Genomic DNA, 26,004 nt, shown 5'->3' on the forward strand with positions numbered 1-26,004 from the left:
GACACTTCGGGCTTGTGTAGGATCACCCCAGGACAGAGAGTAGAGTGACAATAGCAGAAATCTGGGGAGAGAACCTCAGCAGATGCTGACATTAAAGAGCAAATGGAGGTAGAGGAGTGTCCTGGGCCAACAATGAGAGAGGTCAGAAGCAAGCAAGGGGATAGGGTGTGATTAAAGTCCGAGGTGGAGGGGTTGGCAGTATAGTTTTGGGTAAAGGTTGAGAAATAGGAAATCACAAAGCTATTGTGGTCGGAGAGTGGGATGCTAAGATCTAATAATTAAGAGGTGAAATAGTTTGGAGTACTAAGAAAGTGTAGAAAGTAATAAAGTAGTTCTGAAAGAAGGTCATGAGAAAATCTGTGTGGTAGGGAGCGAAGGTCTTTGGAATTGACAACCATGTGGTTGTCCATATGGTTATTGATGCTACTTAGAGTGGTGATAGAATTTGGGATGGAAAACAAGACTGAGTCAAGTGGCAAGGGGAGCAAAAAAAGAGTGTAATCACTTTTCTTGATTCTTGGTTTCTTGGTATGTTGGAAGTGAAAATAGAAGCCTCCAAAGTGAGGACTTTAAACAACATGGTGTTCATGTAGTAGAACTCGGTGCCAGGGCAAATTAGTGGAGGGACCATTGTGTAAAGAGGTTGGTTATCAGTATCTTCAAAAGCAGAGGCCCTGTTCCATACATAGAGCAGGTAAGGGGAGGGCAGGGCTCACGGAGGATGCTGGAGGAAGACTGCAGGAGGGAGGAGCCCTGCTCTTCAAGAGAGGCAGCCAGTAGGCACTCGCCTCTTGATGGATTGTCATGTAAGTAAACTTTCCCTCTGTCAACTGTTTTAACTGTTAACTATTTTTAACAGGAAAGTGGAAAAAAAAAAATAAGCCAACTTCTGGTTTTACTTAAATAGATTTGTTTCACTAAGCTTTTATTTGGGGGTACCTTTTGGCTCTTTATATTGAAGGAGGGATCCTGCGGATATCATAATCTTAGTACAACCATAGATACTTCATCTCCTAAATATTCTTTGATATAATTTGTCTAGTTTATTCTTTCTAAGGAACTTCATATAAAGTAGATATTTTAGTTTAAAGTAAGGCTTTATAGAAGAGCTTTTAAAATTACACAAATATTACATGCTTTTGAAAAGCAAAAAATTAAGCTTACAGAATTATAAATTAAAAGCACTAACCCACAACATTCTCCTCTCTCTTTTTCCCCATAAATCTATACCACAACCTCCAGACCTCCTCCTAAGCAGAGGCCGTTCTTTTTTTTTTTTTTTTAAGAATTATGCTTTGCTTGGCTATACTTCTGTTTTTTTATTATTGAAAAGCTTTCAAATATACAGAAAGGTAGAAAGAACGATGCAATGAACAGTGAACACCACTACCCAGCATCTGGATTCAAGACTTAACATTTTATCACATTATATATATATATACATTATATATACATATATTCTTTTGCTAATAATTTTATTTTTTTAAAGTTTATTTATTTATTTAAGTAATCTTTACACCCAATACGGGGCTCGAACTCACAACCCCAAGATCAAGAGCCAGCCAGGCGCCCCCATCTTTGCTAATCATTGTAAATTATTGACATCATTGCCAGTTTACTCTTGAGTATTTCATCATCTCTCCAAAAAGTAAGGACATCTCTTATATAACCCTAAAACTTTATTGCACTAAAACATTTAATAGTTTTCTAATGTCCTCTAATACCCAATCCATATTTCATTATCCCCTCTTGTTCTAAAGTATTATTTTAGGTCTGCTGTTGTGGCTCATTTGAACTCTGGTCCGTTGAGCCGAAGTGATTGTCCTTCCCTTACAAAGATGTCTCTGCTCAACCAAGCTCCCCACCTGCTCCTCCTCACCCTCACCACAGTGTCTGCTCTGTCTCGGAGAAAGGGGGGACAATTCTCCCCACTTGGGAATTGGATAGACTAAGTAGGCCTACAAGTAATACAGCTAAGAGCATAGAAGGAAGGCTGGCAAGCAAACCAGCTTTGATTAATTTTCCTGTTTAACATTGCTTTATTTTCTTGTCACTTCCTCACTTCCATTGGCTCCCACTTGCTTCCACATGACTACGTACAGATCTATCTCCTTTTTGTGTATACTGTCCATTCATTCCATAAAGATTATTTTGTTTGTTTTAAAGATTTTCATTTATTTATTTATGATTTTTATTTATTTGAGAGGGAAAGAACGAGCAATGGGGAGAGGCAGAAGGAGAGAGCAGGAGAAGCAGACTCCCCTCTTAGCAGGAAGCCCAGTGCGGGGCTCCATCCCAGGACTGGGAGATCATGACCTGAGCTGAAGGCAGATGCTTGACCGACGGAGCCACCCAGGCACCCCAGATTTTATTTATTTGAGAGAGAGAGAGAGAGAGTGAGCATGAGGGGGGATGCAGAGGGAGAGGCAGGAGCAGACTCCCTGCTGAGCAGGGAACCCAATGCGGGGCTCAATCCCAGGACCCTGGGACCATGACCAGAGCTGATGGCAGACACTTAACCTACTGAGCCACCCAGGCGCCCCCATTCCATAAAGATTAATCACAATTTTGGAGTAGCTATTTGAGTTAAGCATATATATATGAGGCTGGAATGTATATATATATTTATGTGTAGTCTCACTTATTGTGTTAAATATCAGCTGTCATGATTCCTATGGGTTCCTGTGGCACTATTGACTAAAGGGGAAAAAACCTGGAAAAAATGGATGCCTCCAGCTAGTGATAACAAGAACAAACAGTTTATGTTTACCATGCAAATAAGACAAACCTCCATGTGTGTGAAATGTGTCTTTTTTTCCATTTGGGTTTTTAGGTTCAACAGAATCCCTCAATCCTAGAGCGCAGACCACAATTTCTCCCGCAGATCTTCACGGAATGTGGTATCCTACAGTTCGAAGAACTCTTGTGTGTCTTTCCAAATTGTACAGATGTATAGATGTACGTGTATCATTTGTTATATCTTTACTGTAAATTGCTCTTTCATGGGAAATTTTATTTTTTTTAAAGATTTTATGTATTTGACAGACACAGTGAGAGAGGGAACACAAGCAGGGGGAGTGGGAGAGGGAGAAGCAGACTCCACACCGAGCAGGGAGCCCGATGCAGGGCTCGATCCCAGGACCCTGGGATCATGACCTGAGCCGAAGGCAGACGCTTAATGACTCAGGCACCAGGTGCCTCTCATGTGAAATTTTTTAATTTTAAGTTTAAGATCTTGATGTAGTATTTTGTTTGGTATTAAACTAGAATCATATGATTTTTAGATACAGAGGTAAGTTTAAGATCAATCTAATTTAGGGATTCTTTTTTTTTAAAGATTTTATTTATTTATTAGAGGGAGAGAGAGAGCAAGAGAGAGAGAAAGCACAAGCTGGGGGGAGGGGCAGAGGGAGAAGCAGATTCTCCACTGAGCAGGGAGCCCGATGAGGGGCTCTATCCCAGGACCCTGGGATTATGACCCAAGCTGAAGGCAGACGCTTAACCGACTGAGCCACTCAGGCGCCCCTAATATAGGGATTCTTACCCTGTGCGTTCTGTAGAACCTTAGAATTCACTAGCGGCCTTTGGGGAGTCTATGAACACCTTGAAATTGTGAGTAAAATTGTGTTTGTATGTTTATATTTGTGTCTTTCTGAGGGGAAGGATTATAGCTTTTATTGCTTCTCAGAGGGATCTATGACCACATAAAAGTTTAAAACTGCTGGTTAATTCATCTATTTTAGTTTATAGGTAAGGAAAAAGACATGCAGAAAGGTTAAGTGATAACGTCCAGTGTCACATGGCTATAATACATGTTTAGTATTAAATTTATTATTAAATGCATATACTTTAGTTTTTTTTTTTTTTTTTAGAGAAAGGGTGCGTTTGTGCGAGTGATGGGAGGGGCAGAGGGAGAGAAAGAAGGAGAGGAAGAGAATCTCAAGCTGAGTCCCTGCTGAGCCCGACAGGGGGCTTGATCTCACGACCCTGAGATCATGACCTAAGGAGAAACCAAGAGTCGGATGCTTAACCAGCTAAGCCACCCAGGCATCCCATTAATTTAGTTTTGTACTCCATTTAAATCAACATTCTTTTTTTTTTTTTTAAGGATTTATTTGAGAGTCAAAGTGTGGGGCAGGGAGGCAGGGAGAGGGGCAGAGGGAGAGAGAGAATTTCAAGCAAGACTCCCCGCTGAGCTCAGAGCCCAGCATGGGGCTCCATCTCACGACTCTGAAATCACGACCTGAGCTGAAATCAAGAGTCAGTTGCTTAAGTGACTGAACCACCCAGGTACCCCTAAGTCAACATTCTTAATAAGTAGTATTAAGATTACATGTGTGGGGCGCCTGGGTGGCTCAGTCGTTAAGCGTCTGCCTTCGGCTCAGGTCATGATCCCGGGGTCCTGGGATCGAGCCCCGCATCAGGCTCCCTGCTCTGCAGGAAGCCTGCTTCTCCCTCTCCCACTCCCCCTGCTTGTGTTCCCTCTCTCGCTGTGTCTCTCTGTCAAAAAAAAAAAAAAAAAAAGATTACATGTGTTTCTTAGACCACGGACTAATTTTATTTATTTGCTGAAATTAGCAGTACCTCTTTTTTTCTGAAGCACTACCTTAAACATTATGCATTGATTTTAGGTCAGAGTTATTGTAAGCATTCCAGAATGTTTAATGATATGATTACCAATCTTGAAAGATTGGAGTTGTCTATACTTACTTACTGTTAGGAGTTTGCTGCTGAAATAGTAAGATATGATTTTTTTTAAGTTTTATTTATTTAAGTATGGGGCTTGAACTTACAACCCCAAGATCAAGAGTTATATGCTCCTCCAACTGAGCCAGCCAGGCACCCCTAAAACTCAGTGGTTTTAATTTAAATTTTGATTGTTACAACTCAAATAGCATATAAAGAGAAAAGTGACTAAATATAACAGCAATGTAATTAATTGTCCAGATGCTACTGTTTCTTAAGAATAGAGTTCAAAGGGGGTATGTACCCGCCCCCCCCATAGAGATGGTTCCATATCTCAGAGGCCTAGGGGCTGAACAAGGTTGCACAGTTGTTTGATTGGTCCAGTACAGTGCACAGTACTTAGTCTCTATTTTAAGCTACATAGTATTGGAGTTTGTGCTTAGAGAGATTTTGAAATTCAACCAGAAAATACCTTTTGGCCTGTTCTGGGACTTTTAGGATGAGGCCACATCACCTCTACAGTTAGATGTCTTAGCCCTTTTGCCCAGCTAATGAGCTGTCTTCCAGAGGGAGGTTTGGACATTGGCATCTCCTCTTCCCCAGGTTCCCTAGTAGGTGTACTGAATGATGGTATGAGGCTGGGATTCAGAAACTCCCTAGAGGGGGCGCCTGCGTGGCTCAGTCAGTTAAGCATCTGCCTTTGGCTCGGGTCATGATTCCAGGGTCCTGGGATCGAGCCCCGTATCGGGCTCCCTGCTCAGCGGGGAGCCTGCTTCTCCCTCTCCCTCTGATCCTTCTCCCTGCTTGTGCTCTCTCTCTGTGTCTCAAATAAATAAATAAAATCTTAAAAAAAAAATTAAAAAAAAAAAAAAGAGAAACTCCCTAGAGTAGAGCCAGGATCCCAAGGGGACACATGGGGGCATATTCCACATAGAACCTGTTATCATCACAGACCCTAGTGAGGCCTTTTAGGTGCTTAACAGGGATTTGAGCCAAACAGTAGGGTAGACCTGAGGACGCAACTCTGCCTGTTTTGTTTTGTTTTTTTTTTTAATGTTCTGGGACTGCTTGTTCCTTTTTTTTTTTTTTTAACCTAGCTTATGTCTGAATCCTTTCCCTCTCTATTTTAACCAGCTAAGGTGAGGAAAGCCAAGTCTAGTGAAAAATGCATTAAGACTGAGCAGGAGGAAGAGAGGGTCTTAGTCTAAGCTGCACATCTTCAGTCTTCTTCAGGCAGGGGCAGTGACCTAGCAAGAGGCATCCCTAATCTTTTCTTACTACAGAAGCCTCATGGGAGACAAATGAGAGGGAAGCAGTACAAAAAGAAGTAACATCAAGTAGAGATCAGGACCCGGGACTGTGGCCTCATAATAAATATTTTGCTCATATTCCTCCATATCAATTCCGTCTCAGGTGGAATGAAGGCGGGGAGGGGAAGCAAGGGACTGGCAGGCGACACTGCCCAGACCAACATGCCACACCTCTGGCAAGATATAGAAATGGCAGAATTAAATTAAGAATCATACTTCACATGCTATTTGTAACCCAATTATTTTGTTTTTACCTAATTACATTTTACAAAAATTTTACCACGTCCTTCAGCCATCCTGTATTTCATGCACAGTATCCTATAATTTATATTTACTAGTATTTTATTTGTCGACTCCCCCATCATTGAACATTTTTTTTTTTTTGCTATTTTAAATAATGTAGTAAGAGCCATGTGCATGAATTTTATAATATAATACTGATTAATTGTTTGGGATACATTTTTAGAAGTGAGTTTACTGGGACGCCTGGGTAGCTCAGTTGGTTAAGCGTCTGCCTTCGGCTCAGGTCATGATCCCAGGGTCCTGGGATCGAATCCTGCATTGGGCTCCCTACTCAGCGGGGAGCCTGCTTCTCCCTCTCCCTCTGCTGTTGCTCTTTCTCTCTCTCTCTGTGTCAAATAAACAAATAAAATCTTAAAAAAAAAAAACAAAAAAAAGAAGTGGGTTTACTGAGTTTTTGTCTTAAAGTTGGTTTTATTGATTTAAAAAACAGCCTACAACATGAGGCCATATTGGAGTCAGAGCTCCGTGGGGTCAGAACCACATCTGCCTTGTCTACCCACCCCTGTGCATTCAGCATTTGAGAGATGCAAATTACAAAACTATGTGTTGGTCTAGACAGGTTGCATGGGAATAGGAAACTCCAGGAGAAATATTGCCAGTAATATAAGTTCATCCAGTGGATGAGGGCAAGCAAGCATTCATTGTTCCTTGTACCCCGTTTACAATTTCTTTTTCCTGTGTTGTGAAGCACTTCAGGGTAATGTTTTTCTTTTATTTCACCAGAGGGCAGTGTTCCAAGGATTATCACAGGAAGCCTTGTCTGCCTGCATTCACTCGTTACTTGGAGCATCAGAGTCTATCAGCAAAAACAAGGTTTGATGAAGTGTTAGGTGAATAATAGTGTGGAATACAGCATTTATTTTTAGGCAAAGAAATTTAAAGCTGTTTTGGCAGTAGGATTTGTTTAATATGATTTAATTGAGGCCCTTTAAGAGACGCTAGAACAGTTGACCCTTGAACAACACAGGAATTGGGCTCAGTTCCCCAATCCTTATAGAACTTTTGATTCCTCGAACACTTTACTAATAGCCTTTGTTGACTGGAAGCTTTACCGATAACATAAACAGTCAATTAACACCTGTATTATCTGTTATACGTATTATGTACTATATTCTTACAATAAAGTAAGCTAGAGAAAAGAAAATGTTATTAAGAAAATCATAGGGAAGGGGCGCCTGGGTGGCTCAGTCGGTTAAGCGGCTGCCTTCGGCTCAGGTCATGATCCTGGGGTCCTGGGATTGAGCCCCACGTCCGGCTCCTTGCTCAGTGGGGAGCCTGCTTCTCCCTCTCCCTCTGCCTGCCGCTCTGCCTACTTGTGCTCTCTATCTCTCTGTCAAATAAATAAATAAAAATCTTTAAAAAAAAAAAGGAAATCATAGGGAAGAGAAAATACATTTATAATACTGTACTGTAAAAAATTAACATATAAGTGGACCAGTACAGTTCAAACCATGTTGTTCAAGGCTCAGTTGTATTTTATTATAGTGCTAAATAAAGACTACACTGTATAAAGGAGTGCCAGCTTTGCTAAAAAGTGCTGAAAGTGGTACTTTGGTTATAAATTCTATAGGGTAGAGGTTTCTTATTATAGCCTTAGTAACTGGGAAGGTAGTAGACTCCTGTTTCCCTGAAAGACCAAAGCAGTGTTTATAAGGGAACATAGCAATTTATAATCATCCCTTCAGTGATGGTTTTAAATAGTTGAATGGCCTCACTTGGAGGAAATCAAGTCAATCTGGAAGACAGACAATTGTGGCCCATGGGTTGCATGGCTAGAAGTAGTTGCCATGACTTTGTGACTTACAGTTTTTAATCAAGAAGGGATCTGGGGCTGAAGGCTGCTCTCAGGGTCCTCGAGAATTTTTTATAGCATGGTCAAAAGTGTTGCTTTGTTTAACTTTCCATTAAAATACATGTTGCCGAAAGGGAGGAAGCTGTGGGGGCTATTTCCAGGGAAACTTTTTTTGCTGTTCGTAGTATTCAAACCTTGTGAACCTTTCTGGACTTCCAGATTTACAAACTTCTTACTTCAAGGCTTTAGATAAATTAGGGTAAGACAAAACAAAACAAAACAAAAACAAATGACAAAAAAAACTTCCTGCAAAAGAATTTGGGATTCTGTTGCTAGGAAAGCTGTATCTCTGATTGCAACCACTGCATTCTCCCAGTCATGGAATGGAAGGTTGCAATGAAATTTTCGTATGCTGGAAAGAGGATGGAAAGTTATTTGTAGACAGGCAGATTTAATTTTTAAAAAATATTTCTAAGCCTGAGCTCTCACATTTCTTATAATACATGAAATCAGGAAGCATGTCTAATGTTAGGCAAATGATTAAGTAAATTGTGGCATACTCATAGAGTAGACTATTACACAGGCATTAGTTTGAAGCAAAAACATTTAACTTAAATATGTTAAGGCAAAAAAAAAAAAGGATACAAACCAGATGTGCATTATGACTTTATGTAATGAAAACACACAATAAAACAAGAACATTGAAAGCTTTTGGGTGAATATGGATATTTTCCCTTCTTTTCTCTATAATCTTCTTTATTTTCCAGATTTTCGAGAGTAAGCCTGTATTTCTTAGTGGATAAGGAGGAGAAAATGGTCTAATTTAAAAATAAGTTTATATGCTTATGTCTTCTTGTACCACCTCCTTTTTTTTAAAGGGAGGAGTGAAGGGCGCTTTGATTATTTTGTCCTTACCCTGTGAGGCTATTCTATTTTACGTAACTCTGCTTCCTACATATTACAAGGGGTTTAAGTTTGTGTGAGGAAGTCCTCGATTTTGCAAGCATTAGCTCATTTATTTTTGTTGCTGAGTTTGTGTACTTTTGCCTTTCAAGAAAAAAGTGATTAATGAAAATGACTGCTTAATGTCTTAGCTTCTTTAAGCAAGAAGATTATTGCCATACTTAATTGAAGACCTAATATATTAGTAAACTAACAGTTATGGTACTGTTTGCTTGATTATAACAGCTTTAGTAAAGTAAATCTATATTATACTATTTTTGCCCCTTGGAGTTGTTAGTTTTTTAAAAAATAGAGCAAGTATTCAAAATGTGTAGTGCTTTCTACTTATTTAATGCTCTGTGTTCCAGAGTGCAAAGTGAGTTTCCATCAAATAAATCATACTTATATATTGATTATATGTTTATTTAGAAGGAGGGAGGAGAGAGAGAGAGAGACAGACAGACACTGGAGAGGAGTTACTTTGTTTAATAACCCCTTTAAAATTTTTTTTTTAATTTGACAGAGAGACACAGCAAGGGAACACAGCAGGGGGAGTGGGGGAGGGAGAGGCAGGCTTCCTGCTGAGCAGGGAGCCCCATGCAGAGCTCGATCCCAGGACCCTGGGACCATGACCTGAGCCGAAGACAGATGCTTAATGACTGAGCCACCCAGGCGCCCCTAAAATTGTTGTTGTTTACTGAAGGGCAATTTTATTCTTTTCCTAATATAGGGTAACTGTTGTAAGAAATATTTTCAAAGTAAGATTGGGTCATGATTAAGCAGCAAGAATGAGTGGATGCAGCCTTGCTCTTGTTAATATACAGACTTTTTTTGGAAGTGAAAGTTATGATTATTCACTGTTTTAGGATTGGAACAGAGCTTTGAGAACTAAGCTTGACTCATAAGACTCTTCTAGATGGGTCCTGCCAGGGCAGATGCAGGTATAGTGACTCTCAGGGTATAGACAGTCAGTGCTCTCTTGGTGGCAGGATAGTCCAAAATGGTAACCCCAAATCATTTTTGCATTTGGAAGCTCCTTTTGTGTAAATATGAATATTTCTGATATTCTGGATATTGAAACCACTTTGGCCAAAGTCATGTTACTTGAAGAGAAACTGGAAAGCCACGAGAAGTCAGAGTTGTGCTCATGCTTTGACCTTTTCTTTATTTCCCGCTCCATGCTGAGGTTAGGTCACTTTATCTCTTCTGTTTTTAAACCAAGTTAAAGTAGATTTGATTTCTTTTTCTAAATGTGTTACTTTATAGCCTTTGTCTGATTTACTTTCTTGGATTGATGAAGGAGAGTGGGTGACAATGTTAGAGTTTGCAGCAAGATTTTTTCAGATAATTCTAACATGGGTAATATGGGGAGAGTTCATTGTACCACAAAGGAATATTGATACATATGGTTAGGTTAAGGGCCATAAACCTAGGTAGATTAATGTTGATTAATAACACTGTGTGTTTTATATGTTTTTATTTAATCTGTGATAATACCCATTTTTCTGTCTTATAATTTAGACTCAGATTGATGGACAACTTTTCTTAATTAAGCACCTTTTGATTCTTCGTGAACAAATTGCTCCATTTCATACTGAATTCACCATTAAGGAAATTTCCCTGGACCTCAAGAAAACTAGAGGTACTTCATTGTTCTGGCTGGCACATTTGGGTGTGTTTAACCTGTCCAAATGTGTCAGCAAAGGTTATAGGTTTATTTTATGTTCATCTGCAATTTTTTTTGTATGCTGTGCTTGCTAAGCATGTTACTTGTTCATACTAAGCTGAGCTGTCAACATCCTAATTACATCTTACTTGCTGTATTTCCTTTATGAAGTGAACTGTTTCTGAGCATTTCAATTTGTAATATAGCATTACTTCTCTTAGACTCTGCCACATGTTACCATAACCAGTTAAAAAATGAAAAATCAGTGTAACAGCTACTTACAGTGTCAGCCAATTGGGCTGATTTTAAACATCGAGTAGAGTTTGTCAGTTCATGAAAATTCAGGAAGCCAGCTGGGTAAAATGGTAAAATGAGAGTATTTATCTAAGAGTGAAAGATTTGGGTTCTGTTCCTGGACCATCATTTCCTGGCTCTTGTGTGATCTTGGATGGGTGTTTTAGCTTTCCTATCCCACGTGAAATGAGCAGAATCAACTTGTCATGATAACTTCACCAGGTTATTGAGATCATTAAGCATGAAAATGTATGTTAAAGTGCTTTGTAAGCTTTAGGTGCTTAAATAAGCCTAATTGATATTATTAAATCAGCTGGTTGTTACGTAAGCATGTGGATAGGGTCTTTGAGTTGTTAATAGACACTGAATCATCTTGTGAAAGATGATTCATCCGTCCTAATGATTTGCCTCTGACTAAATTAATAAGAGATGATTTCTAAAAGATCAAAATAGTTATTTTCTAAGATGTTGATCTTAAGCACTTAAGGATATACTATGAATATCCCTAGTTTCCCTTACTTACAAATTTATCTAAACTTTATCTTTTCTTAACCATTTCCAAGAGAATTAAGCTCTAATGCCTTAAGCCTTTGTTTATAAAATGGAACTTCTCTCTTAAGTATTGGGGGAATTGAGAAAATAGTCACTCAAATTATTTCCTGTACTCTGGTTCAGAGGAACTCCAAATACAGGATTCCCAAGGGTAGCCGGTTGTTAGTTCCCTAGTGGCTGTGCTTGTAAAATAGTAGGCTTGACTTAACTCACCTGAGAACCAAAGTGGTCTCATCATGAGTCATATTAGAACAGTTTACTCTCTCTTTTCCTAATGCTCTCTCCTTTCCACCATAGAGAATACCTTTTGGTTCTGTTGGAATTTGAATAGTGACCCTGTGTGTTACTCATATATTTTGTGATTTATTTTTATTTTTTATTTTTTAAAATATTTTATTTATTTATCTTAGAGGGTGGGGGAAAAGCAGAGGGGGAGGGAGAGGGACAAGCAGACTCCTTGCTGAGTGTGGAGCCCGAGAATGAGGGCCTCAGTCTTGATCTCAGGACCCAGAGATCGCAACCTGAGCTGTAACCAAGAGTCAGATGCTCAACTGACTGTGCCACCCAGGCGCCCCTGTGATTTTTTTTTTTTTTTTTTTAAACAGCAGCCAGATTTCCTCGCTTTTGCCTTTATAGAATGCGTAATGTTTTTTAGAGCTTATTCTCATCAGAGGCTTCTATCCCCCAGCCAGTCTAGTTAATTTCCTTCTGTCCTTTCAGTGTGAGGTATGGGAGTAGTGCTCTAACCTTGGAGAGTGCCAGGGGCTGATAGTCCTTAACTTTATTTAAGTGATGGGACAAAGTAAGGCTGATCTACTTCATTTTTTTCCAATTCATAATTTGTTGCTGCTTACTTAGTTCTCATATAGATCCACTGAAGTGTGAGAAAATAAAATGCCCTAAAATTTTGGCAAATCCTGGTTTAAAGTCTGTTTTCTCTAAAACATTATAAAGCCCGTATAATCCTACTGTATGCTGTCACAGACAGTCTTTTAGGTTATCTTGTAGAAAAGACAGCAGAAACAAAGCTTTACTTTCAGTCCTGAATCTGGTAGATCTCTTTCAGTAAGATCAGGGTCAAGGCAGTAAGTACCGTTGTGGTACGTGTACTTGCAAAAACCAGGGCTGGAAGCATTTCATGCTTTGCTTCTGCAGTGTGGCAAAGCAAAGAAATGGTCTTTTCTTTTTTTTAAAGATTTTATTTATTTATTTGAGAGAGAGAGAATGAGAGACAGAGAGCATGAGAGGGAGGAGGGTCAGAGGGAGAAGCAGACTCCCTGCCGAGCAGGGAGCCCGATGCGGGACTTGATCCCGGGACTCCAGGATCATGACCTGAGCCGAAGGCAGTCGCTTAACCAACTGAGCCACCCAGGCGCCCAGAAATGGTCTTTTCTGACTATCACTTAAAAGTACTTGCTCTCTTTACTTTTAAACCTCTAACCTCTCATGACTAACATTATATCTTAATTGCATTTGAACATCAATGAGACCTCAGTTAGTACTTTGCATGGATTCTAGTTAGTCTGGAGGTTAAGGGATAAATATGTCCTTTTGGTGTTTTCTTTCTGGCTGACACATTAGTTTATTCATTCTGCTTCAAATGAATAAGTTTCTGTGCCAGCCAGGATCTTAACAAATGAAGCTGGGTAAGTATCTGATTTTTTTTTTTTTTTTTTCTGAAAAATCTATTTAGCAGCATAAAAGTAAAGCAGTGAAATTTTAAGGTATCCGTTACCATTTATCTTTTTTTTTTCTGTAAATGGATAACTGAGATTAATAGTCATTTCTCAAGTTTGACTTCTAGAAAATAACTGTGTATGGGTACTGCAGCCATGGTTGGCCCTAATCTCACCCTCTCCCATTCACGGCGGTGAGTTGGTGGAAATGAAACCGCTCTTGCTTTGTGGTCACAGATAACTGGTGTATGTTAACACACTGAAACAGTAACTCGTCTTTTCTTTTAAAACTATACCTGTTCACTGGATGAGTAATTTTGTTTCACAGATGCAGCATTTAAAATCCTGAACCCTATGACTGTTCCAAGATTTTTTAGGCTGAATAGCAACAATGCCTTGATAGAGTTCTTGTTGGAGGTGAGAAGGAGTCTGTTTCATTGGTGGTGGGAGATAAATGGCATTCTTTACATATCTGGTAATTTCTAGGCACATAAAAACAGGAGGAAATTGTCATCTTCTTTTTAAGGGTACGCCTGAGATAAGAGAACATTATCTTGACTCTAAAAAAGATGTAGACCGTCATCTGAAATCGGCCTGTGAGCAGTTTATTCAGCAGCAGACCAAGCTGTTTGTAGAGCAGCTGGAGGAGTTCCTGACAAAGGTATAGACCTTGGTGCATATTTGGTAAAGTAATTTTCAATTCTTCCTTCAATTTCCTTTTGAATTACCCTCTTGTGAAAACTCTGGCAGGAGCTAGTAAATAGTAAGCCCAAATCTTAATGATTCCGTCTAGGAAATCACCGTGTTTCCTATTATGGAAGCTTTCTGGTTTGGACTTTTAGATATGCTTGCACAGTTTTCAGTTTTTAAGAGAAAAAGTGCAAGTATTGTCTCCTCACTAACATCCATCCAGCTGGCTAATGCCAGCAATGAAAAAATCAGATCATGGCTATTTTGACTTTCCTGTTTCAGCCTAATTTTTTTTTTTTTTTAAATACTTAGGTACCGTTACTAAGGACTTTACTTCATAAAAATGTTTAAAAAGTCTTGAAATTTAAAAAAACAGTCTTGAGATGAGCTTTCATTTATTAAGCCTCTACTGCCTGTCCGGACTTGTATTAGAGTACATTATAAAAAGGATAAAAATATGACAGCCTTTTCTCTCAACTTTACTTACCTAAGTCCTAACTGGGGAGACAGGTTGTATCTCTGAAATGACCAGGGGACAGCTAAGCAAATTGTCTGTTAGTAATTTTTTGCTGGGGCCATCAATATGCCTGAAGCCTATGATACTTGTTCAAAAGATAGAAGATACTTGTTTTTAAAAATAGTAATAAATACCAAAAACAAATATAGAAATGTTAAAGTAGTTAAACTGCCCTTTTATCATTGGCATATAGTACTTGTTTATGGGGTTTTAGTCCATTCAGACAAGTATTTGGAGTGTGTGTGTGTGTGTTTTTCTTCCCCTGCCACATAAATTTAAAAGGGGGGAGTGGTGGTAGAAAGGTTTCCTGCTGGGTTTTGATTTTTAAAAAATGGCACAAGTTATCGATACTTTGTAATTTACAGGTAAGTCCAGTACAGTTTTTACTGAAATTGTCCTTACAGGAAATCTGTAGATTGTGGTATGTATTTTTGGGAGAGCATCCACATTAGTGCTGGTGGGAAATATTGTAGATGAGTATTCTGCAATAGCAGAGCTGCAGAATGAATCATCTGACATAAGCAAGTTGATTATAATGAAATCTAGGATTAAAGGTTTTTTCTGGAAAAGCACAGTCAAGAAGTCAAGAGAATGAAAATTCACTGATGTAGCTGTCCAAATTGATGGTAGTGTAAGTTTGGTAAATCTGGTATAACTCTCTAATTATGCATTTTGGAAGGTTTTGGACACTATGAACATTTTTTAAAAATTAGAGATTTATGTAGAAAACATGTATTCCAGGGCGCCTGGGTGGCTCAGTCGGTTGGGCATCTGCCTTCGGCTCAGGGCATGATTCCAGGGTCCTGGGATCAAGCCCCGCATCAGGCTCCCTGCTCAGCGGGGAGGCCTGCTTCTCCCTCTGCCTCTGCCTGCCGCTCCCCCTGCTTGTGCTCTCTCCCTCTCTGTCAAATAAATAAATAAAATCTTTAAAAAAACAAAAAACAGAACATGTATTCCAAGTCTGAATTATATAGTGGTTCTCCATGGAATGCTACACATCTACAGCGGGGACTCCTGTATAGCTGTTCACGCATCTCTCTCTATACCACTCCTCCCTGAGGGATCGGAGAGGGAAAGACCCTGCCTCTTGACATCATTGAGAAGTCAGTCCTGTCCCCCCTGCTTAGTCTGTGTTGTCTTTGCTCAGATCATTCACTGTTGCCTTGTTTTCTTTTTTCAAACTTGGTCCCTAAGTGCTCTTCAGAGTCCAGTCAAAATATTTAGTAGATAGTACAGCTTAGATGACTGAGCATCCCTTTCACATTATCTTATTCCAAATTCAGTCCCTTCCCCCATCCTGTTGGAGTAGAGTGAGTCACAGACAAAGACGCGCACACATCCACAGGGCATACAGCGTAAGCACTAGAGTTCACACAGATATATGTGATTGTTTAAGACATTGCTTGTTAGAATTTGTGGACCAAGCCATTTTTCACTTTTTATCTGGTGGATGTTACTAGTATTCTGAATAGCAGAGACAGAATAAATGATTTTAAAACTTTAAAATGATTTTCTTTAAAGGTAAATCTGCAAGTGCAGAATCTTGTGCCTCTTTTATTATAGTTGGCATCTTACAAGGCAGCCCGTGATTGTACCTTGATAAATGATTACAAGAGAAGCGGCATCCATAGGTGCAGAAAGGGAACAGTTTTTCATCTTGGATTTGGATGTAGGCTTGTAGGTCTCAGTATTTTAACATTTGGATATAAGCCTCATCAACAAATGTTCTCAGCTGAGAACAATTTGGGCTCATTTTTAAAATATATGTGGGTTTGCATAATAAAACAAACTGTGTGAATGTAGAGAACATTCTTGGGCTGTCTGAAGACTTGTTTTTGAGCCTAAAGACTCGGGGTGTGATTTTAGTCCCTTTTTACCTGCTGTAAATTGGCCTTTTGGTTATGTAGCTCCTTCCTGGATTCTCCTTGTTGAGATGCCTTGTTTTCATTAATTCTCATTATATCCCTGGCACCTAGAGTAAGTAAAACATCTTCATTTCAAGTTGGAGACACTAAAGTTATACAGAGTGACCCAATATACACAAGACAATCATTTCTACAAACTTAATCTGACTAGTGTAAACATCTTCCCTGATTTTTTGTTACAATTAATGAAGTTTCTTCAGAAAAATAAAATAAATTCTAGAAGAATATATATGCTCTATTGTCCTGTTTCCTGCTCCTTGAAAAATAACCTTTTTTCTAAGTATTTGACCCTAGGGAGTATAATACTGTTCTAAGTGTTGGGGATAGAAGTTCATACGAAAATAATTTGGATCAAATATCTTCTGTTAAACTCAAAAACTGTTGATACTTTCTTTTCTTTCTTTTTTTAAAGATTTTATTTATTAATTTGACAGAGAGAGCACAAGCAGGGGGAGTGGGAGAGGGAGAAGCAGACTCCCTGCCGAGCAGGAAGCCCAATGCGGGACTTGATCCCAGGACTCTGGGATCATGAGCTGAGCCAAAGGCAGATGCTTAACTGACTGAGCCACCCAGGCACCCGAAAAACTGTTGATACTTCCTATTGTTTTAGAATTTCATTATATTGACCGTTGCTTGAAACAAACCCTGAAGTAGGGGTTGGACTGGTCATGGGTATGGTAGAAAGAGCATAGAATTTTGACTCAGGAAAGCTGAGCTCTAGCCCCCCTTTGCCACCTCCTGAGTAAAATGGTAGCAAGGTAGATTCTCCAAGCCTTGCTTTTCTAATCTCTACAGCAGAGATAGCTACTGTATCCCTCTTCCCAACTTAAGGTTATTATGAGGCCCAAAAGAAGATCATACATGTAATAGTACTTTAAATGCTGAGAAATGTTATAGGAAAATACGACAAATTTGAAGTGCAGGTTTTGCTTTAACAACAAATCTGAATGAAAGCATTTTAAAGGAAGTACATTTCAAGTTTATAACTAAGCTAAAAGTGTTTCCCCCAGTTTATGCTGAAAAACTCAAGACTTGTATTTAGCAATATTCATTTTTTCCCAAGCAATTTACTGAAGTATTGCAAGTTTATTTGGGTTGGGGGTGGGGGAGGAGTGGAGGGAGAGGGAGAGAGAGAATCTCAAGCAGGCTCAGGGCTCTATCTCACAACCCTGACATGACCTGAACCGAAAATCAAGAGTTGGATGCTTAACCAGCTGAGCCACCCAGGTGCCCTACAAGTTTATTCTTAATATTCCCTCTGAAGTGTTACTAATTTCCTCAGCAACACTATAAATTTAAATTTTTTCTTGATTGTAGTGCATGTAAGAGAATTTGACCTCTAAATTTAATTTTTATTCTCAAGGACTTTAATGGGAAATCAGGATAGAAAATATGTAAACATTATGAAGTGTACAGCAATGTCATCATGAGACAGTGGGTCTACTATGCTCATCTTGTAGAGTTTTTGAAAAAGATAGGGCTAATTGGGGAAAACTTTTGAAGAAAATGCTCCTTGCAGTTTGACTTAAGTATGTTACGTAGAGAGTAAATAGAGATGGATATGTAAGTTTGTCTTTGTTCTTAATATAAAAATAATTAATACAGCCTAAGCCTACAGCATATATATCATTATGATATTGGTTAAATTCTGGAACAATCAGTGGAATAATAGGCAACCATTACTAATAAAACATAACTGTTGGACACAGAAAAATGTCCAGAAAATTTGGGTTAGGTGGGGAAAAAAGATGTCAGAGCACTGTGTTCCTATTTTTGTAAACGTAGACACATTAGTATGTTTATATATTTATGTTGGAAAAGATTTTGGATAATACATACTAAATGAACATGTGTTTCTTTTAGCATTGCCTAATCTATAATCGTATGAATGATTTGTTTTTAAAAGCTGCATCTCACAATACAAAGTAAAGCTATCGAGAGGGATAGACAATAGAAAAGGGGTGATTTTATACACATGGCAGCATGAGCAAAGGCCTAGGGTAGTCCAGGAATGTGAGCTTACTTAACATTGTATTCTGTCTGTGCCCGTCTTCTGCCTAAATATTTTTGTGGCCTTCTTTAATCGGAAAGTGTTGGGTCTCAAATTTTTCTAATGAGACTATCTAGTGAGGCCAAGGTCACAGTTGGGACCTTTGGCACCTAACAGTCCATTTAAAAAATGTTTTATGCAGTTTCTGTCCTTCACCTTCCCCAGCGACACCTTAGTTACCAACTACCCCACCATGATTTGCCATCTTGAGAACATCTTAAGAACAGACTTGTCCAAGCAGCCAAATGTACTTTTTTATGTTTGCTTCTCTGTACTGATGGCTGAGGAATGAAAGGGAGATGAATGAAAGGTGGGCATCTGAGTCTACCTGTAGCAGTGGTTGGTCGTGTGCGTTTTGATGCTGTTTGAAAATCTTGTTTTCATAACCTTCTCTCTGCCTGAAATATAATAAAGAAAAGGAATCTCTAGGTATGTAAAGGAGCTTTGTCCTGCTGGGGTGACATTTTTCTAACAGCATACAATAATAATTTAATGTTGACATAACAGTCCACTTAAAAAGGGACCTGTTTTGTTTCCGTATTTTTCCTAGGTCCTCAGTTTTGTCTTCCTTCTCTAAAATGTTTCAGGCAGAATATCTCAGGACATTGGTGGTGTTTTTTTGTAAGACAGCAGATGCCTTGAAATCACTAAAGTAGTTTTGCTAAAATATGTTATTAGTTGGAAGGATTATGAGTTACAACGCATTTTTTTAGGATTGCACATTTGACTATCATTATGTTTTAATAGGTTCAGATGGTGGTGTGTCCTTGGAGAGACGTGAAATGAAAAGAAACGTGTTTCTTTTTGTCTTGTCTAACAGGTTTCAGCATTGAAGACGATGGCCAGTCAGGGAGGACCCAAGTATACTCTTTCACAGCAGCCTTGGGCACAGCCAGGTATTCACATTTTACTATCAGGGATTTCTTTTTTTAGGATGTTGATTAATTTGCATTTATATAGTCTCTGACAGCTTGGAGTTGGTTTCCTACTTCTGTGGTTTGTGTTGATGCAAGGTGCAGTTTGGAGCTGACAGGTCTTAATGGGCCAGCACTACTTGCATTTCAAAAAGCATTCCAAGGAAACAAGAATTAAAAAGAAAAAATACAGAGTTAAAAATAAACGGGGCTTAGATGGAAACAGTTTGTTTCTGTACACCTGCTTTTCATTGTATTAGAGCTTTGATGAAAGTACTGTTTTTGGTAGTCTGCAATTAGGGAGGGAACGCTACTGTTCTCAAGTATTAAATGAAGGATGTTGGTCATTATTTTGTTTCACGTTTTATGTAAGTTACATCCTCAGTTTGTTAACATTTTTAGAGTGTTCAAGAAAATTATAAAAATTGTGGTGTAAGTGGGGAGTTGGCAGACATGCTTGAGATATTCCCAGTTTTACTCTTTCTTAAATATAAATTTTTTTGTGCCAGAGGGTTTTTTTCTTTTTTTTATCTTTAGCATTAGACCTCGGACATTTAGAATCACAACTTTGTGGGTTACTTTTGGTTCATTTTGTGGCTTTTTAAGTTGCCATTAAGCCAGAATAAATCATTTTGGAGGATTAGTATTTCTGGCTGGTCCCTGGCCCACATCAGGAAAGAGATCTTTTGGAACCTAAAAGGGCAAAATGGTAAAAGAATCATGTTTTAATTATGGAGAAGCTGTATCCAAGTTGGTAGGGCAGCTTTTAGCTGAAAGGGAGATCCAAATTCACCTTTAGCGTCCATAAAAAATTGACATTCTGCTAGCACCTAATCTAACGTTAGGTTTTTAATATGATTGGTTTTCCATATTGAAAGAATGATATATTTGTCAGGTATTTTTTCTTTTGGGGAAAAGAATTGAGGGCCTTCTAAAAATTTTCAGTTACTCTTTTTTTTTTTTTAAGATTTTATTTATTTATTTGAGACAGAGAGAATGAGAGACAGAGAGCATGAGAGGGAGGAGGGTCAGAGGGAGAAGCAGACCCCCCGCTGAGCAGGGAGCCTGATGTGGGACTCGATCCCGGGACTCCAGGATCATGACCTGAGCCGAAGGCAGTCGCCTAACCAACTGAGCCACCCAGGCGCCCTTCAGTTACTCTTAATAATGGCTCAGGTTAATTTGAAGTTTAACTAGAACTGAGAAGCTAAAAGAGTAGCTGTGCATCTCATAGGATTTGTAAGTGTACAGAATTATCAGTTGTATTTGAATGGAAGATAGGATTTTATTTCACAAATTTGTCATATGAACTTTGATGATACCAGTATAAGTTTGCATTGATTTGCTTTATTGCATATGAACTTTTTGACTGCTTTCGGTCTTTTGTTTACCTGTGTTGGAGACAGTAAATATTTTACTGTCTGCATTATTTTAAACCTTTGTATCATGTGAGATTGAAATCTTCATCATCTTACCAAAGGACAGAGATCCTACTTGATGCAGTAGTACATTCTGTCAGAAGACAGAAAATCAGTTTCTTTTATTGATCACACTGGAAATTCTTTTTAAAGTTTATTTTATTTATTTATTTTTAGAGAGCATGAAAGCGTGGGGGTGGGGAGGGGCCGGAGGAGAGGGAGAGAGAGAATCTTGGGCAGGCTCCACACGGAGCCCGATGCAGGGCTTGATCTCAGGGCCCCGAGTCACCCAGGTGCCACAACGCTGGAAATTCTAATCACAGTTGGCTGTGGTGGTAGCCGCCTGTTCTGACCCCTCACAGTCAGGAGCAGTCTTGTCACTCCATAACTCAGCACAATTCTAGAAGGAATTCTGACCGCCTGTGGATTAATTGGGGCTTTGGGTCAAGGTTTCAGTGTTTTATAGGGCTTATTTAGAAATAGAAGCTGATTTTATTTTGAATGTTTATGTAAATGAAGCTCTTGGGTGCAATAAATCTTTCTTAAAATAGGTAGAAACCAATAAACAGGCATAGGCGTATTTAATACAACTAAGCCCAGGGGCTTGATGCATAATTAACGTATTTTTCTTTCCTCTTTGGAAAGATCCTCCTTCACTCAAAACGGGCTGTCATTTTCTCAAGTGGAATCTGAGTGGAGCTTGCAGTGTTAGGTGTGCTGTGCTCTGCAGCATTAGTAAAGCAGGAGTGGATGAAAGGAAGCGGACAACAGGACAGATTGCAGTGGGGCTTGCTGCTTTGTCATTAACCCATTCTCTGTCTTTTAAGGGAGGAGGTCTTGGCAGATAGAGCAGTGGCACTCCATCCAGTTCACTTAGCTGTTGTATCATCTGTCCCATGTAGCTGCGCAGAGCTGTGGAGTTGCTTTTCTTTATCTGTAGTACAAGAAGCCTGCACTGAAATGTCGGGGATGTTTGGGCCTTTGGCTGGGAGCATCAAGAACAATCTAGGGACTTGTCTAGGGCCCTAGAAACCCAAGGTGACTGGTTCATGCAGTCTTGATTAGGTTCCTGGGGATCATTTCATGATAAACTCAGAGGAGATTGAGTTGTAAATTAGGGTGCCAATTTGTTAACTTACTCTGAGAAATATACCTTTATAAAGAGCCCTCAGAGGGCTCTGTTCACGGGCTTCACACCCACCATTTGGTTATCAAGGGCTCTGAAAACTGACTTAGGGATTCTTGAAGTGTGTTGGTGAGGATAGAACCAGAGCCCATGGAATTAAGTGCCCTAAAGGAGCTTTCATCTATTTTATAAAAAATAAGCAATTCCTGGATTGTTTTCTTCTTGAGAGCATTGATACTTTCTTACCCTGCTCTACCACAACCCTTCTCAATTTAAAGAAAAATGTTTTTAATATATAGTACAAAATTTGGGCTGTGACAAAGTATAAAATGAAAAGTAATTCTATTTTTCATCTCCAAACCAGCCCTCTCAAAGGTAGCAACTATTAATAGTCTCTCTCCCCCAGTTGTTATATATGTACTAGCATATGTGGACTTTAAAAATACTGCACAAATAAGATTATACCATATTCCTTGCCTTCTTTCTTTTTTTTTTTTTAAACTTATTCTGTGTCTTAGAGCCCTCTCTGTACTGGCGTATCCAGCTCTGTGCATTCTCTTCAGTGATGCATGGAATGCGTCACTCTAGCATAATTTCTTTAATGATTCTGTTAATAGTTAAAAGTATTTTTAGGTTTTTTCCCTCATCCAGTCTTTAATAAATGTCCCTGTAGACGCGTATCTTGGTATTTTATTAGTATATCCATCAGGTAAATTTCTAGCAGTGGCGGTGTTAAGTGATAGAGTATATGTGTATTTTCAGTTTTGCTAGACATTGCCCAGTTTACGCTCCCCACGGCAGGGGATGAGAAGGCCTGTTTCTGCACACCCTTACCAAATGTGGATATTCACAGTCTTAGTCACTTTTACCAATCTGAAAATTTCTCAGTTGTTTTAATATACATTTCTTAAATTATGAGTGAAGTTGAATGTCTTTGAAGTTATTAATCAGTCTTTTTCTTCATACCTTTCTAGGTAGTTTCTCTCTTTTAAATGACCTCATAAAGATTACTACTCTTCTTTTCCATTTGTACTTCTTTTCAGACACTACACTTAGGCTACGTAATTGTTTCAGTTACAGTTTTCTGGAATTCTGTAGCCTTTCTGATAATACAGTATAAGATTATAACAGATGGGGGCACCTGGGTGGCTCAGTCAGTTGAGTGATCTTGGTTTCCCCTAGGTCATGATCTCAGCTCAGGTCATGATCTCAGGGTCCTGGGATAGAGCCCTGCGTTGGGCTTCATACTCAGGTGCAGAGTCTGCTTGTCCTTCTCCTTCCCCTTCTGTTCTTCCCCTCACGTGCGCACTCTCTCTCTCTCAAATAAATAAAATCTTAAAAAAAAAGAAGAATGTAACAGATGGATTTTTAGTTACTGTTAAATATGTGTGGATGTTTTGAGAATGATTTCACAAGCCAAGAGAGCATCTCTTGCTGTGAGTCAGTTCTGTAAATGAGTAAGCTCATTCATAATGAAGTAATTCTTACTAGTGTCTCTCTGCAAATAATTTTTTATTTTATCTTAACTATCTCTGAATTCCAAAGGCACCATAATATAGCCCCTATGAATGTCCTGAAGAGTGTTGGAGGAGTTCTTTTACTGCCTTTGCCTTTGGGAGTAGAATTTTGTATGTAGTAGATAATGAATGTTTATAGGGCTTGTGATTAAACTTGGTAAACAGGAAAAGTGAAAGAAAATTTGGGGGGAAATGGAGTCCTTTCTTCTGCCGTTTTTTTCTCTCCATTTATTCCCCTCTGAATAAAAATGGAAGTGTTTCTTCTCTTTTTCTTTGTAACACTAATGAGGTTAATTCTTTCCAGCAAAGGTCAGTGACCTTGTAGCAAGTGCCTACAAGACAATAAAAGCGAAGCTGCCTCTGACATTGAGAAGCATGTCATTGTACCTATCCAATAAAGACACAGAGTTCATCTTGTTTAAACCTGTTAGGGTGAGTATCGTGATATGTTATTTGAATGTTGTCCAGTCTCTTCAGGTTTTCTTGCCTTGTCTACCATTTTCCTCTTCCTGTAGACATTTAAAAATGTAGGTATACTGTTCTAGTAAAGTTGATTAATAATCACTGTAATTCTTGGGAGGCTTACAAAACCAGCACCGGCCTGATTATATCCACCCCTGCCTTTGTCTTAAGTTCTTTATGTTACCTTTGGCAGCAAGGTAATTTTGACCTTAAAGTACAAATTAGTAAATAAATAAGTCATCAGATCCTAACATTGAATGTGGCCCAATACTTGAGAAAGCGGCATTTCAGGAATTATGCTTCATTTTACTGGTGAGTAGTGGAAATAAATGGCTTGCAGTGGCTGCCAAGGGATTAAATGTCAGAGCAAATTTAGCGCTCATAACTTCCAGCTCTTGTTGAGCTCACATCTTTACCGAAGGCATTGGTTGATTTTTAAAGTACGTTTTATGTGTCTGGGAACTTTATTATCTTTTGTGTAAGAAATTGCTCCTGAAGGCCTTACTATTCTCTGGGGGGATGGGGCTTACTAGAGTTTAGCTTTTCCAGGAAGTATTATCTGATAAGGCTTAGTTGGATTGTACTAGCATGTGAATTATTAAGTGTAAATTATATGTCTTTGGTAATCCAGTGAAAGATACATTTCCTCCACTTGTTTGGCAAACATCATTAAGATTTAACATTCTGAAACCAAGACCAGGTGAAACCAGGTGTTTAACATTCTGAAACACCAAGAAACAGACTCTTAACTATAGAGAATAAACTGATGGTTATCAGAGGGGCAGTAGGTGGGGGATGGGTGAGATTGGTGATAGGATTAAGGAGTGCACTTTTTGTGTTGAGCACAGGGTCATGTATGGAAGTACTAAATAACTATACTGTACACCTGAAACTAATATAACACTGTATGTTAACTAACTGGAATTTAAATGAAAACTTAAAAAAAGATTTAACAGTCTTAATGTTTCATGTTTAAGATGACCACATATGTTTCTAGTGACTCATTTAATGGGATTGCCTCTTCTTCTTTCTAAGAATAATATTCAGCAAGTCTTCCAGAAGTTCCATGTTTTGTTAAAGGAAGAGTTTAGCCCTGAAGATGTCCAGATCATTGCTTGTCCTTCTATGGAACAGGTAATCCATCATTTGAAGATCCCTGTACTTTTATTCCTCTTCGTTATTTTACTTGAGTAGGTAATGTCTTTGAGTAACCATGTTTTTAATTTTAATTTTAAAAATTGTACATAATTTTATTCTGATGAGCAATAATTCAAACTTTGAATTGCTGTCTCAAATTTTTAGAGATGACTTTATAATTTTTAATTGCTTTTTTAAATCCTTTCTGATATTGAAAATTGCTGTGTTTAACATGAACTATTTGTGAAAAGTTCAAGTAATGGTGTTTACGATGCTGAGTAATTTTACTTGCGGTATGCATGATAAGAGGCCCACATTTCACATGAAAAAAAGTTACTTTAGGGATTTGATATTACAAGTGTTTCTGTTTTCTCTCTTCTTCCTAAGTTTGAAAAACTAAATACAGAGCTAGGTCTGTATTTATCATTCATGTATTCAGTTCAGCCAGCAAGTTTTTATTGAGCACATATTATGTATTAGGAGTAGGCTGGTGCTATGGTGGGTATTTTATTTCTGGTTTTAAGTTTGGTATAGCTTAGGAGTTTTATATATGTAAGGACTGGAGGGTGTGGGAGAGAGTAGTGAGGTATGGGAGCCTGATCAGAGAGGGTGGAGAGTTGGGGAAGGGACTGGAGGCATTGAGTATGGGTGAGTCTTTTGGGAGTTTTACCACATTGGGAGAGAAAAGGTGTAGCTGGAAGGGAAATGGGGTCTTTTTTTTTTTTTATTGAGATAGAACTCATATGCCATAAAATTCACCCTTTTAAAGTGGACAGTTCATTGGTTTTTAGTATGTTCACTAAGTTGTGCAACATCACCACCATCTAATTCCAGAACATTTTCATGTCCCCCCAAAAGAAACCTCATAGCCATTAGCAGATTCCCCATTCCTCCATCTTCTATAATTTACCTTTTGTCTCTATGGATTTGTCCATTCTGGATATATCATTAAATGGAATAATACAGGGGTACCTGGGTGGCTCAGTCAGTTAAGTGCCTTCAGCTCAGCTCATGATCCCAGGGTACT

The 26,004-nt window shown here is 38.7% G+C and overlaps 1 protein-coding gene across 2 annotated transcripts in view; it reads left to right on the forward strand.

Moving 5' to 3' along the window:
• The window catches only part of COG3 (component of oligomeric golgi complex 3), a 76,134-nt gene that overhangs the window by 45,989 nt on the left and 4,141 nt on the right, over window positions 1-26,004 (forward strand). For both annotated transcript variants that reach the window (XM_035003351.1, XM_035003352.1), the window contains 8 exons: window positions 2,834-2,958; window positions 7,023-7,112; window positions 10,555-10,675; window positions 13,550-13,638; window positions 13,748-13,882; window positions 19,224-19,299; window positions 23,683-23,810; window positions 24,876-24,974. In XM_035003351.1, coding sequence (XP_034859242.1) covers window positions 2,834-2,958; window positions 7,023-7,112; window positions 10,555-10,675; window positions 13,550-13,638; window positions 13,748-13,882; window positions 19,224-19,299; window positions 23,683-23,810; window positions 24,876-24,974 — 863 coding nt within the window. The remainder of the gene's footprint in view (window positions 1-2,833; window positions 2,959-7,022; window positions 7,113-10,554; window positions 10,676-13,549; window positions 13,639-13,747; window positions 13,883-19,223; window positions 19,300-23,682; window positions 23,811-24,875; window positions 24,975-26,004) is intronic.

The sequence above is a fragment of the Mirounga leonina genome, unplaced genomic scaffold, assembly GCF_011800145.1.
Source record: "Mirounga leonina isolate KUSES-001 unplaced genomic scaffold, KU_Mleo_1.0 Mir_127, whole genome shotgun sequence".
NCBI lineage: Eukaryota > Metazoa > Chordata > Mammalia > Carnivora > Phocidae > Mirounga > Mirounga leonina.